This window comes from Dendrobates tinctorius, unplaced genomic scaffold (assembly GCF_039654945.1).
Source record: "Dendrobates tinctorius isolate UK_male_01 unplaced genomic scaffold, ASM3965494v1 ptg000011l, whole genome shotgun sequence".
In the NCBI taxonomy this organism is placed as follows: Eukaryota; Metazoa; Chordata; class Amphibia; order Anura; family Dendrobatidae; genus Dendrobates; species Dendrobates tinctorius.
In genome coordinates, this window is record NW_027361679.1 from 85747803 (window position 1) to 85768593 (window position 20791).

General features: G+C 40.2%; 1 protein-coding gene across 5 annotated transcripts in view; it reads left to right on the top strand.

Moving 5' to 3' along the window:
• The window catches only part of MYO1F (myosin IF), a 233401-nt gene that overhangs the window by 96586 nt on the left and 116024 nt on the right, over positions 1–20791 (top strand). For all 5 annotated transcript variants that reach the window (XM_073544137.1, XM_073544127.1, XM_073544167.1 and 2 more), the window contains 3 exons: positions 3192–3388; positions 3524–3604; positions 5818–5904. In XM_073544137.1, the coding sequence (XP_073400238.1) occupies positions 3192–3388; positions 3524–3604; positions 5818–5904 (365 nt within the window). The remainder of the gene's footprint in view (positions 1–3191; positions 3389–3523; positions 3605–5817; positions 5905–20791) is intronic.

Here is a 20791-nt window from a genome sequence, read left to right on the forward strand (position 1 = left end):
TTAATTTGTTAGTTTGTTTTTGCTAATTCTATGTTGTTTTAAGTCAGTACCATAAAAAAATAAAAAATTAAACAAAATAACACTGAAAAAAGAAAAAGTGTTGGATTACTCCTCCCTTGCCTCTTTCATCTATGTTGCCACGTCCACTTGTTCCTCCACTTCAACCTACGCATCCTGTTTCTAGATTGCTAGTTTGAGTTTGGTTAATTCTGTTTTTTAAAGTCAGTTCCATTAAAAAAATACCCCCGCAAAAAAAAAAGTGTTGGATTACTCCACTCTTACCTCTTCCATCTACACTGCCACGTCCACCTCCTCCACTTGAACCTGTTCTCTAGGATCAAGATTATTATTTTTTACTAGATGGTGGCCCGATTCTATCGCATCGGGTATTCTAGAGTCTCTGTTAAAATAAAAAATAGTGATATACTCCCCTTCTGACGGCCCCCGGACTCTTTCTCTCCTCTCCACGCTCCCGTCATCTTCCGGTTCCAGTAATGCTTTGCGCGAAACACCGCTGATGATGTCGTGCTCTCGCGAGAGTGACGTCATCTTCAGCTCTTCTCGCTAAGCATTACTGGAACCGGAAGATGCCGGGCACTTGGTGAGAGGAGGGAAAGAGTCCAGGGGCCGTCGGAAGGTGAGTTTATAACTATTTTTTATTTTAACAGAGACTCTAAAATACCCGATGCGATAGAATCGGGCCACCATCTAGTGTATTATACTCCTGTTACACCCGGAGCTACTGACACTGTTCTGCTGTTACCTAATGTATTGTACTCCAGTTACAGCCAGAGCTGCAGTCACTGTTCTGCTGTTACCTAATGTACTGTACTCCAGATACACCCAGATCTGCAGTCACTGTTCTGCTATTACCTAAAGTATTGTACTCCAGTTACAGCCAGAGCTGCAATCACTGTTCTGCTGTTACCTAATGTACTGTACTCCAGATACACCCAGATCTGCAGTCACTGTTCTGCTATTACCTAATGTATTGTACTCCAGTTACAGCCAGAGCTGCAATCACTGTTCTGCTGTTACCTAATGTATTGTACTCCAGTTACACCCAGAGCTGCTGTCACTGTTCTGCTGTTACCTAATGTATTGTACTCCAGTTACTCCCAGAGCTGCTGTCACTGTTCTGCTGTTACCTAATGTATTGTACTCCAGTTACTCCCAGAGCTGCAGTCAGGCTAGTTTCACATTAGCGTTTAGAGCCGCAGCGTCGGGCAGCGCACGGCCACCGCTAACCCCGCCCCCTGCCGCACCTCCGCCGGTAGCTCCGCCTACGGGCGCATGACGCTGCAAGCATCCTGCGTCCCCTATCTTTATCACTGGGGACGCAGGCCGTGCGCAGTATGCGTTTGGCGGCGCATGCGTCCTTTTGACGGTGCGCCGAGCGCAACCAAATTGCAACAGGTTGCGTTTGGCGCTGGTCGGCGCACCGTCAAAAGGACGCATACGCCGCCAAATGCATACTGCGCATGGCCTGCATCCCCAGTGATAAAGATAGGGGACGCATGCAGCGTCATGCGCCCGTAGGCAGAGCTACCGTCAGAGGCGTGGCAGGGGCGGGGCTTAGCGGCGGCCGTGAGCAGCCCAACGCTGCGGCCTTTAACGCTAATGTGAAACTAGCCTTACTGCTCTGCTTTTACCTAATGTATTGTACTCCAGTTACACCCAGAGCTGCTGTCACCATTCTGCTCTTACCTAATGTATTATACTCCTGTTACAGCCAGAGCTGCAGTCACTGTTCAGATCTTACCTAATGTATTGTACTCCAGTTACACCCAGAGCTGCAGTCACTTTTCTGCTCTAAGGCTGGAGTCACACACAACGAATAAAAAATCGGTCCCATTTTAACGGTACGAAATCGCACAAAGAATTCTTGTCCAAGGATCCGTCTGTCATCCCATTTTCCGGTGATGAACCAATTTTATTTGCATCTCAGCATCAAATTGACATCCAATGTCAATGCCTGATGCTCTTTTCTGTTGACCTGGAGAAGTCTTGCGATTTTTTTGTCACACGTGTGGTGCGTTTTCAATAGACTTGCATTGTCGAATCCGATCCGAAAATCGGTGACAATCGCAGCATGCTGCGATTGTCTCGGTCCGAGGAACGGATCCGATAAAAAAACGCATGATGGGAGCAGCACCATAGAATAACATTGGGATGAATGCAATACGATTTTTTATCGCATTGCATTTGTCCGATTTAATCGCTAGTGTGACTCCAGCCTTATATAATGAATTGTACGCAAGTTACACCCAGAGCTGCAGTCACTGTTCTGCTGTTACCTAATGTACTCCTGTTACACCCAGAGCTGCAGTCACTGTTCTGCTCTTACCTAATGTATTGTATATGTACAGGACTTTGCCTGTGTAATGAGCGACGCAGCAGTGATGCCTTTAACGGCTGTAATGTGCCTGTACAATAAGCGATGCGGCCGTGTTGCCGCGACGACTAAGCGACTGTCGCTGATTGGTCACGGCCTAACTGCCGCGACCAATCAGCGACACAGGATTTCGGTAACAGACAGACATAAGACAATTATATATATAGATTTCTGTTCTGCACAGCGTAGGGGCAGGATGCCACTTTATAACAATGTAACTTCTGCTGACTGCTTAGGGCTGGTTTCACACTTGCGTTTTTTAGCGCTGCACCTCGTGCGCTATCGTGCGCATGCGCATTGCTCCCCTATCTTTAACATGGCGGGCGCATGGTATAGTGCTTGTACGCGTTCATGTGCATTTTCGTGCGCTGCATTTTTTCCAGGTGTGCACCCAGGCGTGCCAGATGCAGCATGTTGCATTTTTCTGTGCGCCCAACTGCTGCCAAAAAACGCATGCGCACGTTAGCGCACGGAATGTGCAAAAAAACAACATTACAGTCTATGGGATCGCTTAAAATTGCATGCATTTTTAGAGTTAACATAGAGACAAACTGGTCAAATCGCATGCGCAAAAAAACAGCAAACGCATGCAAAATGCTTAATGCGTTTTTTGCATGCGTTTGGAATGTGCACGAGGCGCAGCGCAAAAAAACGCTAGTGTGAAAGTAGTCTTATTTCTTATTTTTACATTTTTCATACTTGGTTCAGTCTCAGAAAAGAATGTATGGGGATATGTAACCTGTGTAGAACTATTTTCATGTCACTGTCCTTATGTATTATACTCTCTGTGTTCTAGTCTTGGCCTTTCCTGCCTATTTGCTCGGCATAGACAAGGACCGGCTTAATGGTAAACTAACCAGTCGCAAGATGGATAGCAAGTGGGGAGGACGGTCTGAGTCTATAACTGTCACTTTAAATGTGGAACAAGCCACTTATACGCGGGATGCTCTGGCCAAAGCTCTATATTCGAGAGTCTTTGATTTCCTGGTTGAGGTGAGAATGAAGAAAATAATTTGCATGTATAGATGAATAGTATACAGTATACAGACACATAGAAAGTAATAGTAAATAATACGACTGATAGAGTTTGGTATCAGTTTATTTAAAATGATTTTTCTTCTATTTTAGTCTATTAACAAGGCCATGCGAAAACCACATGAAGAATACAGCATTGGGGTGTTGGATATATATGGTTTTGAGATATTTCAGGTATAATGCTATTTTGCCAATAATGCAATCATAATGGACAATAATGTTCATGCTATAATGAATTCTCAATAAGAATGGAAAGAAATTTGTTCCCAATAATGACCATAAACAGTAGTGTTCATAAAATGATTTTCGATGTATACTGAGTGTGATAATTATTAAGTAGCACTAGTTAGTTATTATTTTATTTTAGTCTTTGAAATATTGTAGCAGAAAATATCCTGATTTCATTACTGATACATAAACATACCAACTGATTATGGCTTGGACTTGGTAACTGATGTTACTAGTAAAAACAACAGCTCATAAGTCACAGTGAAAAAAATAAGCCGGAACATTACTTTAAAAAAAAAACCCAGGTCTCAAAAAATGTAGACACAAGCCAATCTTTTTTTTATCCTCTTCCTGATGTGAGAAGCGCTAGTATGTCTTACATCAGCTCCCGATGTAAGGAGCGGTCTCAGGAGCTGAGCCCGTATTATATAGCCAGAATCTGCCTTTAACAGCAGTGACTGGATCTTGCTCCAATTAATGCCTAGCTATTGAAGCGTCGTTGGCACTCACCGACAGTAAATTGAATGATGTACGGTAATTGCCACTGTGCAAGCATTCTGGCTCCCATTGTCTCAATGTGGTCGCTGGGTGCCCCTGGTTTGTCATGGCAGCCCGAAGCCTACTGGAGCCTGTGGCTCAGTTGCATAGAAGAATGTCATCTTCTGTACAGTACTGTTGAGAACGCAGTAGTACTTCAGTATATACAACAAGCAATCAGAGGTTCAATCCCCTAAAAAGATTCAGAGATACAAAAATTAAACATATTTGGTATTACCTTGTCCATAAAAGTCAAATCTATCAAAATCTAAAATTAGTTCAGTATGGTACTGTAAATGTTGCAATAAGAAAAATAATAAAAAAACAGAATTTTGTTTTTTCAGTTGCCACACATCCGTAAAGAATAAAAATGTTGTATGTGTCACAAATAGGTAGCGATAAAACAGTCATCCTGCCAAACAGAAGGAAGTACAAGATCTCTTGTGAGGCGCTAACAAATTTTTTTTTTTTTTACAAATTTTTGAATTATTATAGTTGATTTTTTGGTATATGTACAGTATTTGGCATAATGAAGAATGGAGTCTTTCAAAACTGCAACTCGTTCCGATAAAAACAAGGCTATGTCAATAGAAAAATAAAAAGTTATAACTGTAGGAAGAAGGGGAGGGAAAAAAACTAACGTGCAAAAATAAAAATCCGCCAAGGTGGTAGAAGGTTACAGCTCTGAAATAAATTAGCAATAAAACAGAAAAAATTATTTGTTATCGTCAGAATTTTACTGACTTAATTAGAATTAAGTTACTACACAGGAAAAACTAAATCTGAGCAAAAAGGGCTAAATTGCAGGATTTTGTCCCATTTCACTATAAATAGATGTTTTCCACATTTTTCAGTACATTATTAGGTAAATGTACTGTTTCTTATTATATAATGTGGCAATTTGAATGTATTCATTGAAAATTACAAAATTATGGAAGCCCGGAACATTCTGAAGGAAATATGAAAAAGTTATGCTCTTGGAAGAGGAAAAATAACAAAAGTGCAAAACAAACAAATAAAAAGCTGTGGCGGAAAAAGACTGTTTTTTTATGCATATTTTAATTTTAAAAAGTGTATGAAAGAGGCTAAAGGGAGGAGCACAAATTAAATAAACTTAGTACTACTGAGTCTTAAAAAGAATCTGATATATCATTTAGTTTACCGGATGCAGCACCATAGATACAGAGCTTCTATTCAGTGCTGGGAGTGTGGTTGGACTAGGGTGCATGAGACCAGATGTCCTGTAATGATAATATCCTGCTGATAAAACGCTGATTGTATTGAAACAGCAAAACAAAGTCAGCATAGCGTGACGCACCACTATAATCAGGGTCTCCGCTCTCAGATTATATAGCAAAAACCTGCTCACAGATTCCCTTTAAGCACTCAACATGCCATCAATTGTCTCTCCAAGTTGAGCCTTATTACTTTGCTTTATCCTATAGAAAATTGCTCCACTTATTTACAGAATCATGCATACAGAATCTGGCTCTAAAACACTGTCAGAAATAAATGGCAAATTGTGATGTTTGCGGGTGAGCTCTACATGGCTCAGAGGTTGTACAGAGCCATTATAAGGAGCATAGGAGTTAACAACCCTTTTTTTTTTCTTCTGCACACAGAAAAATGGCTTTGAACAGTTCTGTATAAACTTTGTGAATGAAAAACTGCAGCAGATCTTCATTGAATTGACATTAAAGGCCGAGCAGGTAAAATGCATAAAAATTGCAAGAGAAAGTGGAAGACAGCACACCCAAAAAATTGCTTACCTACATCTATGTACCTTAGGCTTCTTTCACACATCTGTATAAAACACGTGGGTGAAAAAACGATACCGGTGTCATCAGTGTTTTCCATCAGTGTCATCAGTGTGTCCATTTTTATCATCAGTCATCAGTGTTTTTCACAGGAAGTTAAAGAAATAAATAAAAAAGCTTCTCCTATACTCTGCTATGTTAATCACACGGATGCGCTGTACGTGTTATAAGATATAATGGGCACATGTGGCATCCATGAAAGAAATGGACATGACACGTACTGGAAAATGGATGGGTGAAGAAGGCCGTAGAGTGTTGAGGGCATTGGAGAGGAATAATGGAGACACACCCTAAAGTCTTTATTCATCAGGCTATTTATTTTTGGCCATGTTCACACATTCAGTATTTGGTCAGTTTTTTACCTCAGTATTTGTAAGCTAATATCAGGAGAGAAACAATCAGATGAAAAGTATAATAGAAACACGTCACCACTTCTGGATTTATCACCCACCCCTGGAGTTGGCTTACAAATACTGATGGGAAATACTAGCCAAATACTGAACGTGGCCTTAGACCGGGGTCATACTAACCGACGCAAAATACGGTCCGTGGTTTACTATACATGCATAATACGGATGAATGACCCCTAAATAGTGCTCCGTATGTCATCCGTAAGCAAGGTGTGGTCGCATATTTTGCGCATGTAAGCATCCGTATGCAATCCGTATGGCGAGAATTTCTCGCCGCCTTGCAAAATGGACATATAATGGAGCCCTATGACAGGGTTTCTAACAGAAACGAAATAATAGATATAGACACATACAGTAGGATGCATATATACATACATGTCATTGAGACACATATATATATATATTTATATTTCACAGAGTTCTTCATAGCAGAATAGCCGCTAATTCAATTGCCGGCTTTTGTCAAATCATTCCCCAACCCGACATGAAATGACACATGGTTTACATACAGTAAACCATTTCATTTCATGGTTTTTTTTGTATGTCTTTTATTAGTAATTAGATGAGGGTTGATGTGTGAAATTTGGGAGGTGTAGGTGTTAATTTAAGGTGTTAATTCGTTGCAAAAAAAAAAATTTTCGTTTTTTTCTCATTGACTTGTATTAGAGACAGTTTGCGTTGGATGGCCTCATGTTTCATCTGTCGTTTGCCGGATCCATCAAAAATTGTTTGTTTGTCCGGCAGCCAGAGACGATGGACAAAGTAATGTTTTTTGTGTACGTCGAAAAATCGGACAGCAACGGATCCGTCGTCGTCCGTTATTTGCTCGAATGGAAGCCTACGGGCACTGGATCTGTAAAATGACGGAATCCGGCAACGGATTCCGTTTTTTTAACTGAGCATGCTCCGATTTATTTAGGATCCAATTAGCCAGCACCCAATTAGGAAAGGTATATAAACCTGCCAGGTAGGGCTTCACTCATCCATGTCCCAGCAAGCAAGCCCCTCCAGTACTATCTCCACCCCCAAACTATCTTAATTTATAATTATTTAATAAATAAAAATATATTTTTTTTATAAAAAGTCTTTCTTTTATTTAATGATAAGGTTCAATACTTTGGGTAAGAAGGTACAATACTTGGGGTAACAAGGTATAAAACTTTGGTTAATAGAAAAAATGATGGTGTAATCACAAATATGAAAACTGCAATAAGTTTGGTACTCCAATATACATTATATCAAAAGACAAAGATATCAAACCATCTCATCCTGCCATTCTACTCTTCCTTGAGGTGAAGCAAAGTACTCTGCAAATTTGTCCCTCATTCTTGAAACTGTCACAGGACTTCGAAAAGTAATATTCTGATAATCATACAAGGAGGTTTCTACCAAATTGTCATCCATGGCAATCTGTTCCTTGCATATTAGGAAATTGTGCAGGACGACACAAGCTTTCACCACCTCATCCACAGTGTGAGTCTTCAGGTCAATAGCAGTCAACAGAACTCGCCATATGGATGTGAGTATGCCAAAAGCACACTCAACCATTCTTCGCGCTCGTGTTAAGTGATAATTAAACACTCTTTTCGTTGGCGTCAAGCCACTACTTGCGTATGGCTTCAGCAGGTGTTGCGCAAGTTGGAACGCTTCATCTCCAACACATACAAACGAGGTTATCAATTTGGTTGAAGTAGCAAAGTTGTCCAGGTATAACGGACTCTCAAAATACAGTCATATGTAAAAGTTTGGGCACCCCTATTAATGTTAACCTTTTTTCTTTATAACAATTTTGGTTTTTGCAACAGGTATTTCAGTTTCATATATCTAATAACTGATGGACTCAGTTATATTTCTTGATTCAAATGAGGTTTATTGTACTAACAGAAAATGTGCAATCTGCATTTAAACAAAATTTGACCGGTGCAAAAGTATGGGCACCCTTATCATTTTCTTGATTTGAACACTCCCAACTATTTTTTACTGACTTCCTGAAGCACTAAATTGGTTTTGTAACCTCATTGAGCTTTGAACTTCATAGCCAGGTGTATCAAATCATGAGAAAAGGTATTTAAGGTGGCCACTTGCAAGTAGTTCTCCTAGTTGATTCTCCTATGAAGAGTGGCATCATGGGCTCCTCAAAACAACTCTCAAATGATCTGAAAACAAAGATTATTCAACATAGCTTTTCAGGGGAAGGATACAAAAAGTTGTCTCAGGGATTTAACCTGTCAGTTTCCACTGTGAGGAACATAGTAAGGAAATGGAAGAACACAGGTACAGTTCTTGTTAAGCCCAGAAGTGACAGGCCAAGAAAAATATCAGAAAGGCAGAGAAGAAGAATGGTGAGAACAGTCAAGGACAATCCACAGACCACCTCCAAAGACCTGCAGCATCATCTCGCTGCAGATGGTGTCACTGTGCATCGGTCAACAATACAGCGCATGCATAACGCCTTTTTGTATGACCAAACAACTCAATCTTTGTTTCATCAGTTCACAGGACCTTCTTCCAAAATGTAACTGGCTTGTCCAAATGTGCTTTTGCATACCTCAGGCAACTCTGTTTGTGGCGTGCTTGCAGAAACGGCTTCTTTCGCATCACTCTCCCATACAGCTTCTCCTTGTGCAAAGTGCGCTGTATTGTTGACCGATGCACAGTGACACCATCTGCAGCAAGATGATGCTGCAGGTCTTTGGAGGTGGTCTGTGGATTGTCCTTGACTGTTCTCACCATTCTTCTCTGCCTTTCTGATATTTTTCTTGGCCTGCCACTTCTGGGCTTAACAAGAACTGTACCTGTGTTCTTCCATTTCCTTACTATGTTCCTCACAGTGGAAACTGACAGGTTAAATCTCTGAGACAACTTTTTGTATCCTTCCCCTGAAAAGCTATGTTGAATAATCTTTGTTTTCAGATCATTTGAGAGTTGTTTTGAGGAGCCCATGATGCCACTCTTCATAGGAGAATCAAATAGGAGAACTACTTGCAAGTGGCCAGTTTAAATACCTTTTCTCATGATTTGATACACCTGGCTATGAAGTTCAAAGCTCAATGAGGTTACAAAACCAATTTAGTGCTTCAGGAAGTCAGTAAAAAGTAGTTAGGAGTGTTCAAATCAAGAAAATGATAAGGGTGCCCATACTTTTGCACCGGTCAAATTTTGTTTAAATGCAGATTGCACATTTTCTGTTAGTACAATAAACCTCATTTGAATCCAGAAATATAACGGAGTCCATCAGTTATTAGATATATGAAACTGAAATACCTGTTGCAAAAACCAAAATTGTTATAAAGAAAAAAGGTTAACATTAATAGGGGTGCCCAAACTTTTACATATGACTGTAGATGCAGGGCTATAAGTTTTATATGTAATGGAGAAACATGCACAGAAATTATATGTACATCAAGTATCAAAAATGATGAAACGGTTTATGCAAGGAACATGCAAAGAAAGGTGCATACATAAATATTAACCCCTTTCTGACATCAGACGTACTATCTCGTCCATGGGATCCGGGCCCCTATGCCCATGGACGGGATAGTACGTCTAGCGCGATCAGCGGCGCTCACGTGGTGAGCGCCGCTGCCCATGGCCGGGTGTCAGCTGATTATCACAGCTGACACCCGGCACAATGTGTCAGGGGCGGTCACAGACCGCCCCGACACGTTAACCCCTTGCACACCGCGATCAAACACTATCGCGGTGTACCAGGGGATAAAGGGAAGCATCGGCAGGGAGGGGGCTCCCTCCGTGCTTCCCTGAGACCCCACAGCAGCGCAATGTGCAGCGCTGCTGCGGGGGACTCCATCCCTGCAGGTCCCCGAATCCAAGATGGCAACGGGGAACTTCGGGGGCCTGCAGGGAGCTGGCTTCCTCAGTGCCTGCAAAGCGCAGGCATGAGGAAGCCAAGTGCAATGCCTGTGACAGATCGCTGATCTGTCACAGTGATCTGTGATGTGACAGATCAGCGATCTGTCACATGACAGTTATGTCCCCCCTGGGACAATGTAATAAAGTTAAAAAAAAGGGTAACAATAATTTTTAAAAAATCGCTAAATAAATTTAAAAAAAAAAAAAATATTCCCTAATTCATTTTTTGGAAATAAAAAAAAAATAAAAGTACACATATTTGGTATCGCCGCATCTGTAACGACCCGCCCTATAAAACTGTCCCATTAGTTAACCCCTTTAGTGAACCCCTTAAAAAATAAAAATAAAAAACGAAGCAAAAAATAATGATTTATTATCATACCGCTGAACAAAAAGTGCAATAACGCGTGATCAAAAAGACGCATATAAATATCCATGGTACCGCTGAAAACGTCATCTCATCTCGCAAAAAACAAGCTGCCATTCAGCATCATCAGCAAAAAAATAAAAAAGTTATAGCTCGCAGAATAAAGCGATGCAAAAATAATTATTTTTTATATAAAATTGTTTTCATTTGCATAAAAGCGCCAAAACATAAAAAAGACCTAAATGAGGTATCGCTGTAACCATACCGACCCGAAGAATAAAACTGTCTTATCAATTTCACCGCACACGGAATGGTGTAAACGCACCCCCCAAAAGAAATTCATGAAACGCTGGTTTTTGTTCATTCTGCATCCTAAAAATCAGAATAAAAAGTGATCAAAAGATGTCACGTGCCCAAAAATGACACCAATAAAAACGTCAACTCGTCCCGCAAAAAATAAGACCTCACATGACTCTGTGGGTCAAAATGTGGTAATGCAAAAACTATTTTTGCAATAAAAAGCGTCTTTTAGCGTGCGACAGCTGCCAAACATAAAAACCGCCATAAATAGTAAATCAAGCCCCCCATTATCACCTCCTTAGTTAGGGAAAAATAATAAAATTAAAAGAAAATGTATTTATTACCATTTTCCCAATAGGGTTAGGGCTAGGGTTAGGGCTAGGGCTAGAGTTTGGGCTGAGATTAGGGTTAGGGGTGTGTTGGGGTTAGGGTTGGAGTTATAATTGGGGGGTTTCCACTGTTTGGGCACATCAGGTGCTCTCCAAATGCAACATGGCGTCTGATATCAATTCCAGCCAATTCTGCGTTGAAAAAGTCAAATGGTGCTCCTTCCCTTCCAAGCTCTGCCATGCGCCCAAACAGTGTTTTACCCCCACATATAGGGTATCAGCCTACTCAGGACAAATTGAAAACAACTTTTGGGGTCCAATTTCTCCTGCTACCTGTAGGAAAATAAAAAAATTGGGGGCAAAAATATCATTTTTGTGAAAAAAATGATTTTTTTATTTTCACGTCCGGGCGTTATAAATTTCTGTGAAGCACTTGGGGGTTCAAAGTGCTCGCCACACATCTAGATAAGTTCCTTAGGGGGTCTAGTTTCCAAAATGGGGTCACTTGTGGGGGGTTTCCACTGTTTAGATACATCAGGTGCTCTCCAAAAGCAACATGACACCCGCAGATCATTCCATCAAAGTCTGCATTCCAAAACGTCACTACTTCCCTTCCGAGCCCTGACGTGTGCCCATAGAGTAGTTTTATCCCACATATGGGGTATCAGCATACTCAGGACAAACTGGACAACAACTTTTGTGGTCCAATTTCTCCTGATACCCTTGGGAAAATAAAAAAATTGGTGACTAAAAGATCATGTTTGTTGAAAAAATACGATTTTTTTATTTTCATGCCCGGGCGTTATGAACTTCTGTGAAGCACTGGGGGTTCAAAGTGCTCACCACACATCTAGATAAGTTCCTTGGGGGGTCTAGTTTCCAAAATGGTGTCATTTGTGGGGGGGTTTCCACTGTTTTGGTACATCAGGGGTTTTCCAATCGCGACATGGTGTCCAATCTCAATTCCAGCCAAAAAAGTCAAATGGCGCTGCTTCCCTTCTGAGCTTTGCCATGCGCCCAAATAGTGGTTTACCCACACACATGTGGGGTATCAGCGTACTCAGGACAAATTGCACAATAACTTTTAGGGTCCTGTTACCCTTGGGAAAATAAAAATTGGGGGTGAAAAAACCTTTTTTTGGAAAAAATATGATTTTTTTAATTGTATCGCTGTATGTTATAAACTTCTGTGAAACCATTGTGGGTTCAGAGTTCTCACCACATAGCTAGATAAGTTCCTTGTGGGGTCTAGTTTCCAAAATGGGGTCACTTGTGGGGGGTTTCCACTGTTTAGGTACATCAGGGGCTCTCCAAACGTGACATGGCGTCCGATCTGAATTCCAGCCAATTTTGCATTGAAAAAGTCAAACGGCGTTCCTTCCCTTCTGAGCTCCGCCATGCGCCGAAACAGTGGTTCCCCCCACATATCAGGTATCAGCGTACTCAGAAAAAATTGCACAATAAGGCCGGGGTCACACTAACCGACGCAAAATACGGTCAGTATTTTACATGCGTAATACGGATGACAGACCCCTAAATAGTGCTCCGTATGTCATCCGTAATCAAGGTGTGGTCGCGTATTTTGCGCATGTCAGCATCCGTATGTAATCCGTATGGCATCCGTATGGCGAGATTTTCTCGCAGGCTTGCAAAATGGACATATAATGGAGCCCTATGACAGTTTTAATAAAGAAATGAAAGAATAGATATAGACACATAGAATGCGTGTATATATATATATATATATATATTCTATGTGTCTATATCTATTCTTTCGTTTCTTTATTAAACCTGTCAGTGTGAGTTTACTGTACAGCGCACTGAATTGCCGGCTTTGCTAAAAGACACCGGGTGCATATTTCTCGCAGGTCACATGTGTGGTCCGTGTGTAATCCGTATTTTTTGCGCACCCATAGACTTGCATTGGCGTACTACGGCCGTAGTACGCTGACAATTGCAGCATGCTGTGATTGGCACGGAGCGTAGAATACGGATGAGAAATATACGGCTGGTGCGAGGGACCCCATAGAGAATCATTGGTCCGTGTCTAATGCGTGCTTTTAACGCCTCTCACTCGGCCGTATTCCTCGCCAGTGTGACCCCGGCCTTACTTTTGCAGTCCAATTTCTCCTGTTACCCTTGGTAAAATAAAAAAAATTGAACCTGAAGTTTTTTTTTGTGAAAAAAAGTTAAATGTTCATTTTCTTTTTAAATATTCAAAAAATTCCTGTGACGCACCTGAAGGGTTAATAAACTTCTTGAATGTGGTTTTGAGCTCCATAAGGGGTGCAGTTTTTAGAATGGTGTCACTTTTGGGTATTTTCTATCATATAGACCCCTCAAAGTGGCTTCAAATGTGATGTGGTCCGTAAAAATAAAATGGTGTTGCAAAAATGAGAAATCGCTGGTCAAATTTTAACCCTTATAACTTCCTAAAAAAAAAAATTTTGGTTCCAAAATTGTGCTGATGTAAAGGAAACATATGGGAAATGTTACTTATTAAGTTTTTTGTGTGCCATATCTCTGTGATTTAAGGGCATAAAAATTCAAAGTTGGAAAATTGCAAAAATTTTCTAAATTTTCGCCAAATTTCCATTTTTTTCACAAATAAACGCAAGTTATTTGAATGAAATTTTACCACTATCATGAAGTACAATATGTCAAGAGAAAACAGTGTCAGAATCACCGGGATCCATGGAAACATTTCAGAGTTATTACCTCATAAAGGGACAGTGGTCAGAATTGTAAAAATTGGCCCGGTCATGAACGTGCAAACCACCCTTGGGGGTGAAGGGGTTAAATATATATTTCAAAAATTAAATAATAAAAGAGTACATGATTAAAGATACTGTACCTCAGGAGTAATGACTGGGGACCCACCACACCCAACACTCGTCTCGCAATGAAATGCTGTGTCCAGTGGTTTTTACTTTATGGCCATCAATATAGGATAATTAGTTGGTGTATGTAAAATAAATACACTGATCTTGGCCATTTAGCCTTTGGCTTCTTTGCTAGTGGTCCTTTGTTTGGCTAAATATGTCTACAGGGGCTTCTCACAAACTTAGAATATCATCAAAAAGTTAATTTATTTCAGTTCTTCAATACAAAAAATGAAACTCATATTTTATATAGAGTCATTACAAGCAGAGTGATCTATTTCAAGTGTTTATTTCTGTTAATGCTAATGCAGTAATTGATGTGAAAGGAGCCTCAGCCAAGTATTGAGTGCATTTACTGAACATACATTTCATTAGGCCAACATTTCTGATTTTAAAATCATTTTTCAAGCTGGTGCTATAAAGTATTCTAACTTACTGAGATAATGACTTTTGGGTTTTCATTGTCTGTAAGCCAAAATCATCAACATTAACCCTTTAACTCCCGGACCTTTTTTCAGTTTTGCGTTTTCGTTTTTCGCTCCCCTTCTTCCCAGAGCCATAACGTTTTTATTTTTCCATCAATATGGCCATGTGAGGGCTTATTTTTCCAGGACGAGTTGTGCTTTTGAATGACATCATTGGTTTTACCATGTCATGTACTCGAAAACAGGAATAAAATTCCAAGTGCGGTGAAATTGCAAAAAAAGTGCAATCCCAAACTTGTTTTTTGTTTAGCTTTTTTGCTAGGATCACTAAATGCTAAAACTGACCTGGCATTATGATTCCCCAGGTCATTACGAGTTCATAGACACCAAACAAGTCTAGGTTCTTTTCTATCTAAGTGGTGAAAAAAAAATTCCAAATTGTGCAAAAAAAAAACCTAACTTGCGCCATATTCCGATACCCGTATAGTCTCCATTTTTCATGATCTCGGGTTGGGTGAGGGCTTATTTATTGCACGCTGAGCTGACGTTTTTAAGGATACCATTTATGTGCAGATACGATCTTTTGATCGCCCGTTACTGCATTTTAATGCAATGACATGGCGACCAAAAAATGTAATTCTGGCATTTCGATTTTTTGTCCTGCTACGCCTTTTAGCGATGGGGTTATTCCTTTTTTATATTGATATATCTGGCGATACCTAGTATGTGTATGTGTGATTTTTTTTATTGTTTTATTTTGAATGGGGCGATAGAGGTGTGATTTAAACTTTTTTATTTTTCTATTCTTTTCATATTTTTTTTTTAAATTTAATTTTGGCATGCTTCAGTAGCCTCCATGGGAGGCTAGAAGCATCCACAACTCGATCGGCTGTGCTACATATAGGTGATGAGCAGATCGCCTAAATGTAGCAGACTTATAGCATTGCTATGAGCGCCAACCACTGGGTGGCGCCCATAGCCATGTCTCATCAACAACCATAGAGGTCTCTATCAGACCTCAGGTTGTTATGGCAATGCATCGTTGACCCCCGATCACGTGACGGGGGTCGGCGATGCGCGTATTTCTGTCCGGCGTCCGGAAACGCTGGTTAAATCCCACTGTCAACGCTTGACAGCGGGAATTAGCTAATAGGCGCGGGTGGCTCACGATTCCACCCGTGCCTTTTGCGGTCACATGTCAGCTGTTGAAAACAGCTGACATGTCCCGGCTTTGATGCGAGCTCACCGCCGGAGGCCTCATCAAAGCAGGGGTAGTGCCATTGAACGTACTATTGCATCCAATGGCACAAAGGGGTTAACAGAAATAAACACTTGAAATAGATCGCTCTGTTTGTAATGACTCTATATAATATATGAGTTTCACTTTTTGTTTTGAAGAACTGAAATAATTAAACTTTTTGATATTCTAATTTTGTGAGAAGCACCTGTAATTCCAATAAGGCATTGTTTTGTTTCTATTGACTTTTGTTATGTCACTTTGATGTTCAGCTACAAAACAATCAAAAACGTAATACCAATATGTTCACCCTATAAATGTAATCTGTGTAATTTGTATGTTGTTAATAAAGTATGGCTTACTCTCTCAAATTTATGTTTGAATAACATATGCCTCCCCTTGTTGTGTGTTTTTGTTGTGAGAGTCCTTTTTTTTCCATGCTTCTACAAGCTTATTATTATTATTATTATTATTATTATTATTATTATTTATATAGCACCATTAATTCCATGGTGCTGTACATGAGAATGGGTTACATACATAGAACTTATGTGTTCCCTTTTTAAACCACATTATTTTTATTGTGTATTTTATATTGTACATTTGATCACATGATGCCAGCTAGCCTTAAAATATATGGAAATGGTGAGCAAACTAACACACCAGGGACAACATATTTTTGGCTGAGATCATTTTAAAATAATAATAAATAATAGGCAACAATCAAATTAACACGTGGTTTCTTGTTCACACAACATATGAGGATCAGTTTGTCTTCACGATATTGGAACATGCCAAACATTTTCAAATAGATGTAAAAATAACTCTTTTTATCACAAATTTACAAATTCATTCTGACTAGACAACAGCTCTTGTGTGGTTTTCCCTACACCTTCAGGGATGGAGGACTGTGTGTGCATTTGAGAGTGTGGGAATTGTTGCTGGAGTGGTTTATTGTCAACGGATGTTTACACATATAATTGTCAGAATCCGGAGGTAGCTGTGTGATAAGTTTGTGTTTCCAAAGAGGGACCATAAAAAGATTATTGTGGGTGTAGTGGTTGGTGTTGGTAGCTTGAACTGACAGAGTACTGTACAACCTGCCCAACAGATTGCATTTAGCTTTGTGGCCGTGATATCTGACAAGATATGTTTGCTAGTTGTGTGTTGTTGGCAGAGGGGTCGGATGCACATATCTATTTAGGCAAGGTGTCTGTAGTCTTACTGGCAGAGTGTACTGCTGTTGCTGGTGAAACTGCTGAACAGAATCACCCACAGACAAGAGTGGCCTATGTTGGAACTGTTGGCTGAATGCACGGGGTGGTTCCTGGACATAAAAGAGTGCTGACACTTGTGTGTATTGTTGGCTAGTTGTTGCTTGTTCCAGTCCATAAGAGAGGGCATGCACCTGTTGCTCCTTGGTGTATTGACGCTATAATTGACAGCTGGGTCTGATGTTGGTCAGTTCGCCACTGTTATAATTATGTTATTTTATATTTTATAATTATGTTATAATTATAATTTTGTTATGTTCGCCACTGTTATATGTTATAAACTAGAACAACATGGGAAGGGAAGCCAAAGACCAGAAAAAGCCATACACCTGACAAATGCTATTGAGAAGTCTGCTATTAGATGTGGAAAGGAAGAACAAAGACAAAAGAATCTAATTAATAAAAAAATTGGAGAAAGAGAAATCAATCACAAACTAAAATGTTTCTATACTAATGCACAAAGCATAGGCAACAAACAAGGAGAATTGGAACTACTAACACAGGAAAAGAAATATGATGTCATTGGAATCACTGAAACTTGGTGGGACGATACACATGATTGGAATACAAGACTAGAAGGATACAACTTATTTGCAAGAAACAGACTTGATAAACGAGGAGGAGGTGTCGCGTTGTATGTTAGAAACGCGTATATCTGCACAGAGATTGAAGCTTCAGAGACTGGGAGTTCTGTGGAAACTGTTTGGGTAAGAATACAAGGAAAGAACAATGGAAAGGACACCATTGTAGGCATTTCCTACAGGCCGCCTGTGCAAGCTGAAGATATGGATGAACTCTTTATGCATCAAATGGCCAAGTTCTCCAAAAAATATGACATAGTTGTCATGGGAGATTTCAACTATCCAGACATTTGTTGGGAATCTCTCTCAGGCAAAACTAACAGGTCAAGGAAATTCTTATCCTCTCTTGCCGACAACTTTATCTTCCAAAAGGTAGGGGAGAAAACAAGGGGAACTGCTACCTTGGATCTAATCCTTATAAACAGGGAGGAAATGGTTGAGGAGGTAAAAGTGGCTGGGACCCTAGGAGGTAGCGACCATGCTATTTTAGAATTTTGGATAACTAGAGGAGGAAGACCTGTGAAGACTCAGACGTCAAGGTTAGATTTCAGAAAGGCAGATTTTAAGGGATTCAGAAAGAGAATTGGAGGGATCCAATGGCTGGATATCCTTAAGGACAAAAATGTCCAGGAAGGATGGGAAATCATGAAAAATGAAATTCTCACAGCACAATTGTTAACAATTCCGAAAAGAGGGAAGAATAGGAAGCATTTAAGGAAACCAGGATGGATGAACACAGAACTTAAGCACATGCTAAAAAGGAAGAAAAAAATGTTTATAAAATGGAAAGAGGGAGGCATATCTAAAGAAGAATGTAATGCTGTCTGCAGAACCTGCAGGGCACAAATCAGATTAGCTAAAGCTGAAAATGAATTGAGGCTTGCAAGAGATGTCAAAAGCAATAATAAAGGATTTTGGGGATATGTCAAAAGTAAAAGAAAAGTCAAAGATGCTATAGGATTTTTACAGGATGAAAATGATGAAATGGTAAGACAGGATGTTGAGAAGGCCGAACTTTTAAATTCCTATTTTGCATCCGTTTTCTCTTAGAAAGGAAATGTAACATCAACTGTTCTTCACTGTCCTATTAAGGGAATAGAAGAATCCAGGATATCTATAAACAGAAAGATAGTGAGGAAACACTTAGCTAACCTAAATGAATTCAAGTCTCCAGGTCCAGATGAATTACACCCCAGAGTACTGAAGGAGATAGCAGAAGAAATTTTTGAACCCCTCTCCATAATCTTTGAAAATTCTTGGAGAACAGGAGAAGTCCCAGAAGACTGGAGAAGAGCAAATGTTGTTCCTATCTTCAAAAAGGGGAAGAAGGTGGACCCAGGCAACTATAGGCCGGTGAGTCTGACTTCTATACCAGGAAAGATCTTTGAACAAATTATTAAACAACATGTATGTCAGTACCTGGATAAGAATGAAGTGATTAAACAGAGTCAGCATGGGTTTGTAACTAATAAGTCATGTCAGACTAACTTAATTTCCTTCTATGACGGAATCACTGATTGGGTGGATCAAGGAAATGCTGTAGATATAGTATATCTTGACTTCAGCAAAGCATTTGACAAAGTATCTCATACAATCCTTATTGAAAAAATGACTAAGTATGGAATGGACAAGGCAACTGTTAGGTGGATTCATAACTGGCTTAGTGATCGGACCCAAAGAGTGGTCGTAAATGGCTGCACATCCAGTTGGAAGAATGTCTCAAGTGGGGTACCACAGGGCTCTGTCCTGGGCCCTGTATTGTTCAACATCTTTATCAATGATTTAGATGAAGGAATTGAGGGTAAACTGATTAAATTTGCTGATGACACAAAGCTAGGAGGGATAGCTAATACTAGAGAAGAGAGAGAGAGGATTCAAAAAGATATAAATAAACTGGAGAAGTGGGCAGCAACTGACAGAATGGTTTTTAACAGGGAAAAATGCAAAGTACTACATCTGGGCAATAAAAATGAAAAAAGCATATACAGAATGGGAGGAATAGGGCTAAGCAACAGCACATGTGAAAAAGACGTGGGTATACTAATAGATCACAGACTGAATATGAGTCAACAGTGTGATGCAGCAGCAAAAAAGGCAAATGCAGTTCTAGGATGTATTAACAGAAGCATACAGTATAGATCACGTGAAGACATTATTTCCCTCTACTCCTCTTTGGTCAGACCTCATCTGGAATATTGTGTCCAGTTTTGGGCACCACATTTTAAAAAAGACATCAACAAACTGGAGCAAGTTCAGAAAAGAGCGACCAGAATGGTGACTGGTCTGCAAACCCTGTCTTATGAGGAAAGGTTGCAGGATTTGGGAATGTTTAGTTTGCAAAAGAGAAGACTGAGAGGAGACTTAATAGCTGTCTACAAATATCTAAAGGGCTGTCACATTGTAGAAGGATCAACTTTATTCTCATTTGCACAAAGAAAGACTAGAAGCAATGGGATGAAACTGAATGGGAGGAGACACAGATTAGATATTAGAAAAAACTTTTTGACAGTTAGAGTGATCAATGCGTGGAACAAGCTGCCACGAGAAGTGGTGAGTTCTTCAATGAAAGTCTTCAAACAGAGGATGGACAGACATCTGACTGGGATGATTTAGCGAATCCTGCTTTGAGCAGGGGGTTGGACCAGATGGCACAGTTGGTCCCTTCCAACTCTACGATTCTATGATTCTATATGGATACAAGCACTTGGTTTGGCTCATTATCCCCCTGGCTGGAAGCAATGAGGGTCAAAATAGCTGCACTGGACATGTTCTTGACGTTGTGTTGGTACTTTAGCCAGACAGGGAGACAGTGAGCTGCAAAAGCGCTCAACATCTGTTTCTAGCATTACTGAGTTAATTATATGCACGACCTCACGCAACATCCTGATGTCAAGTCGCATTGTCCCTCTCCCACTAGATGCTATGTACCGTGGTTGAATTGCTGGTGATGCTTGTGATAGCTGAGGTCCTGGGGCGTTTGCTGCCTGTGATGGTGGTTGTGTTGTTGTTTGGCTGCTTACATTACCACCCTGACCCTGTACCAGCGTCAGATAGCTGTTGTGGCTGTGTTGTTGGGATGGGCTCAGCTGTGTGATCTGTCTCCA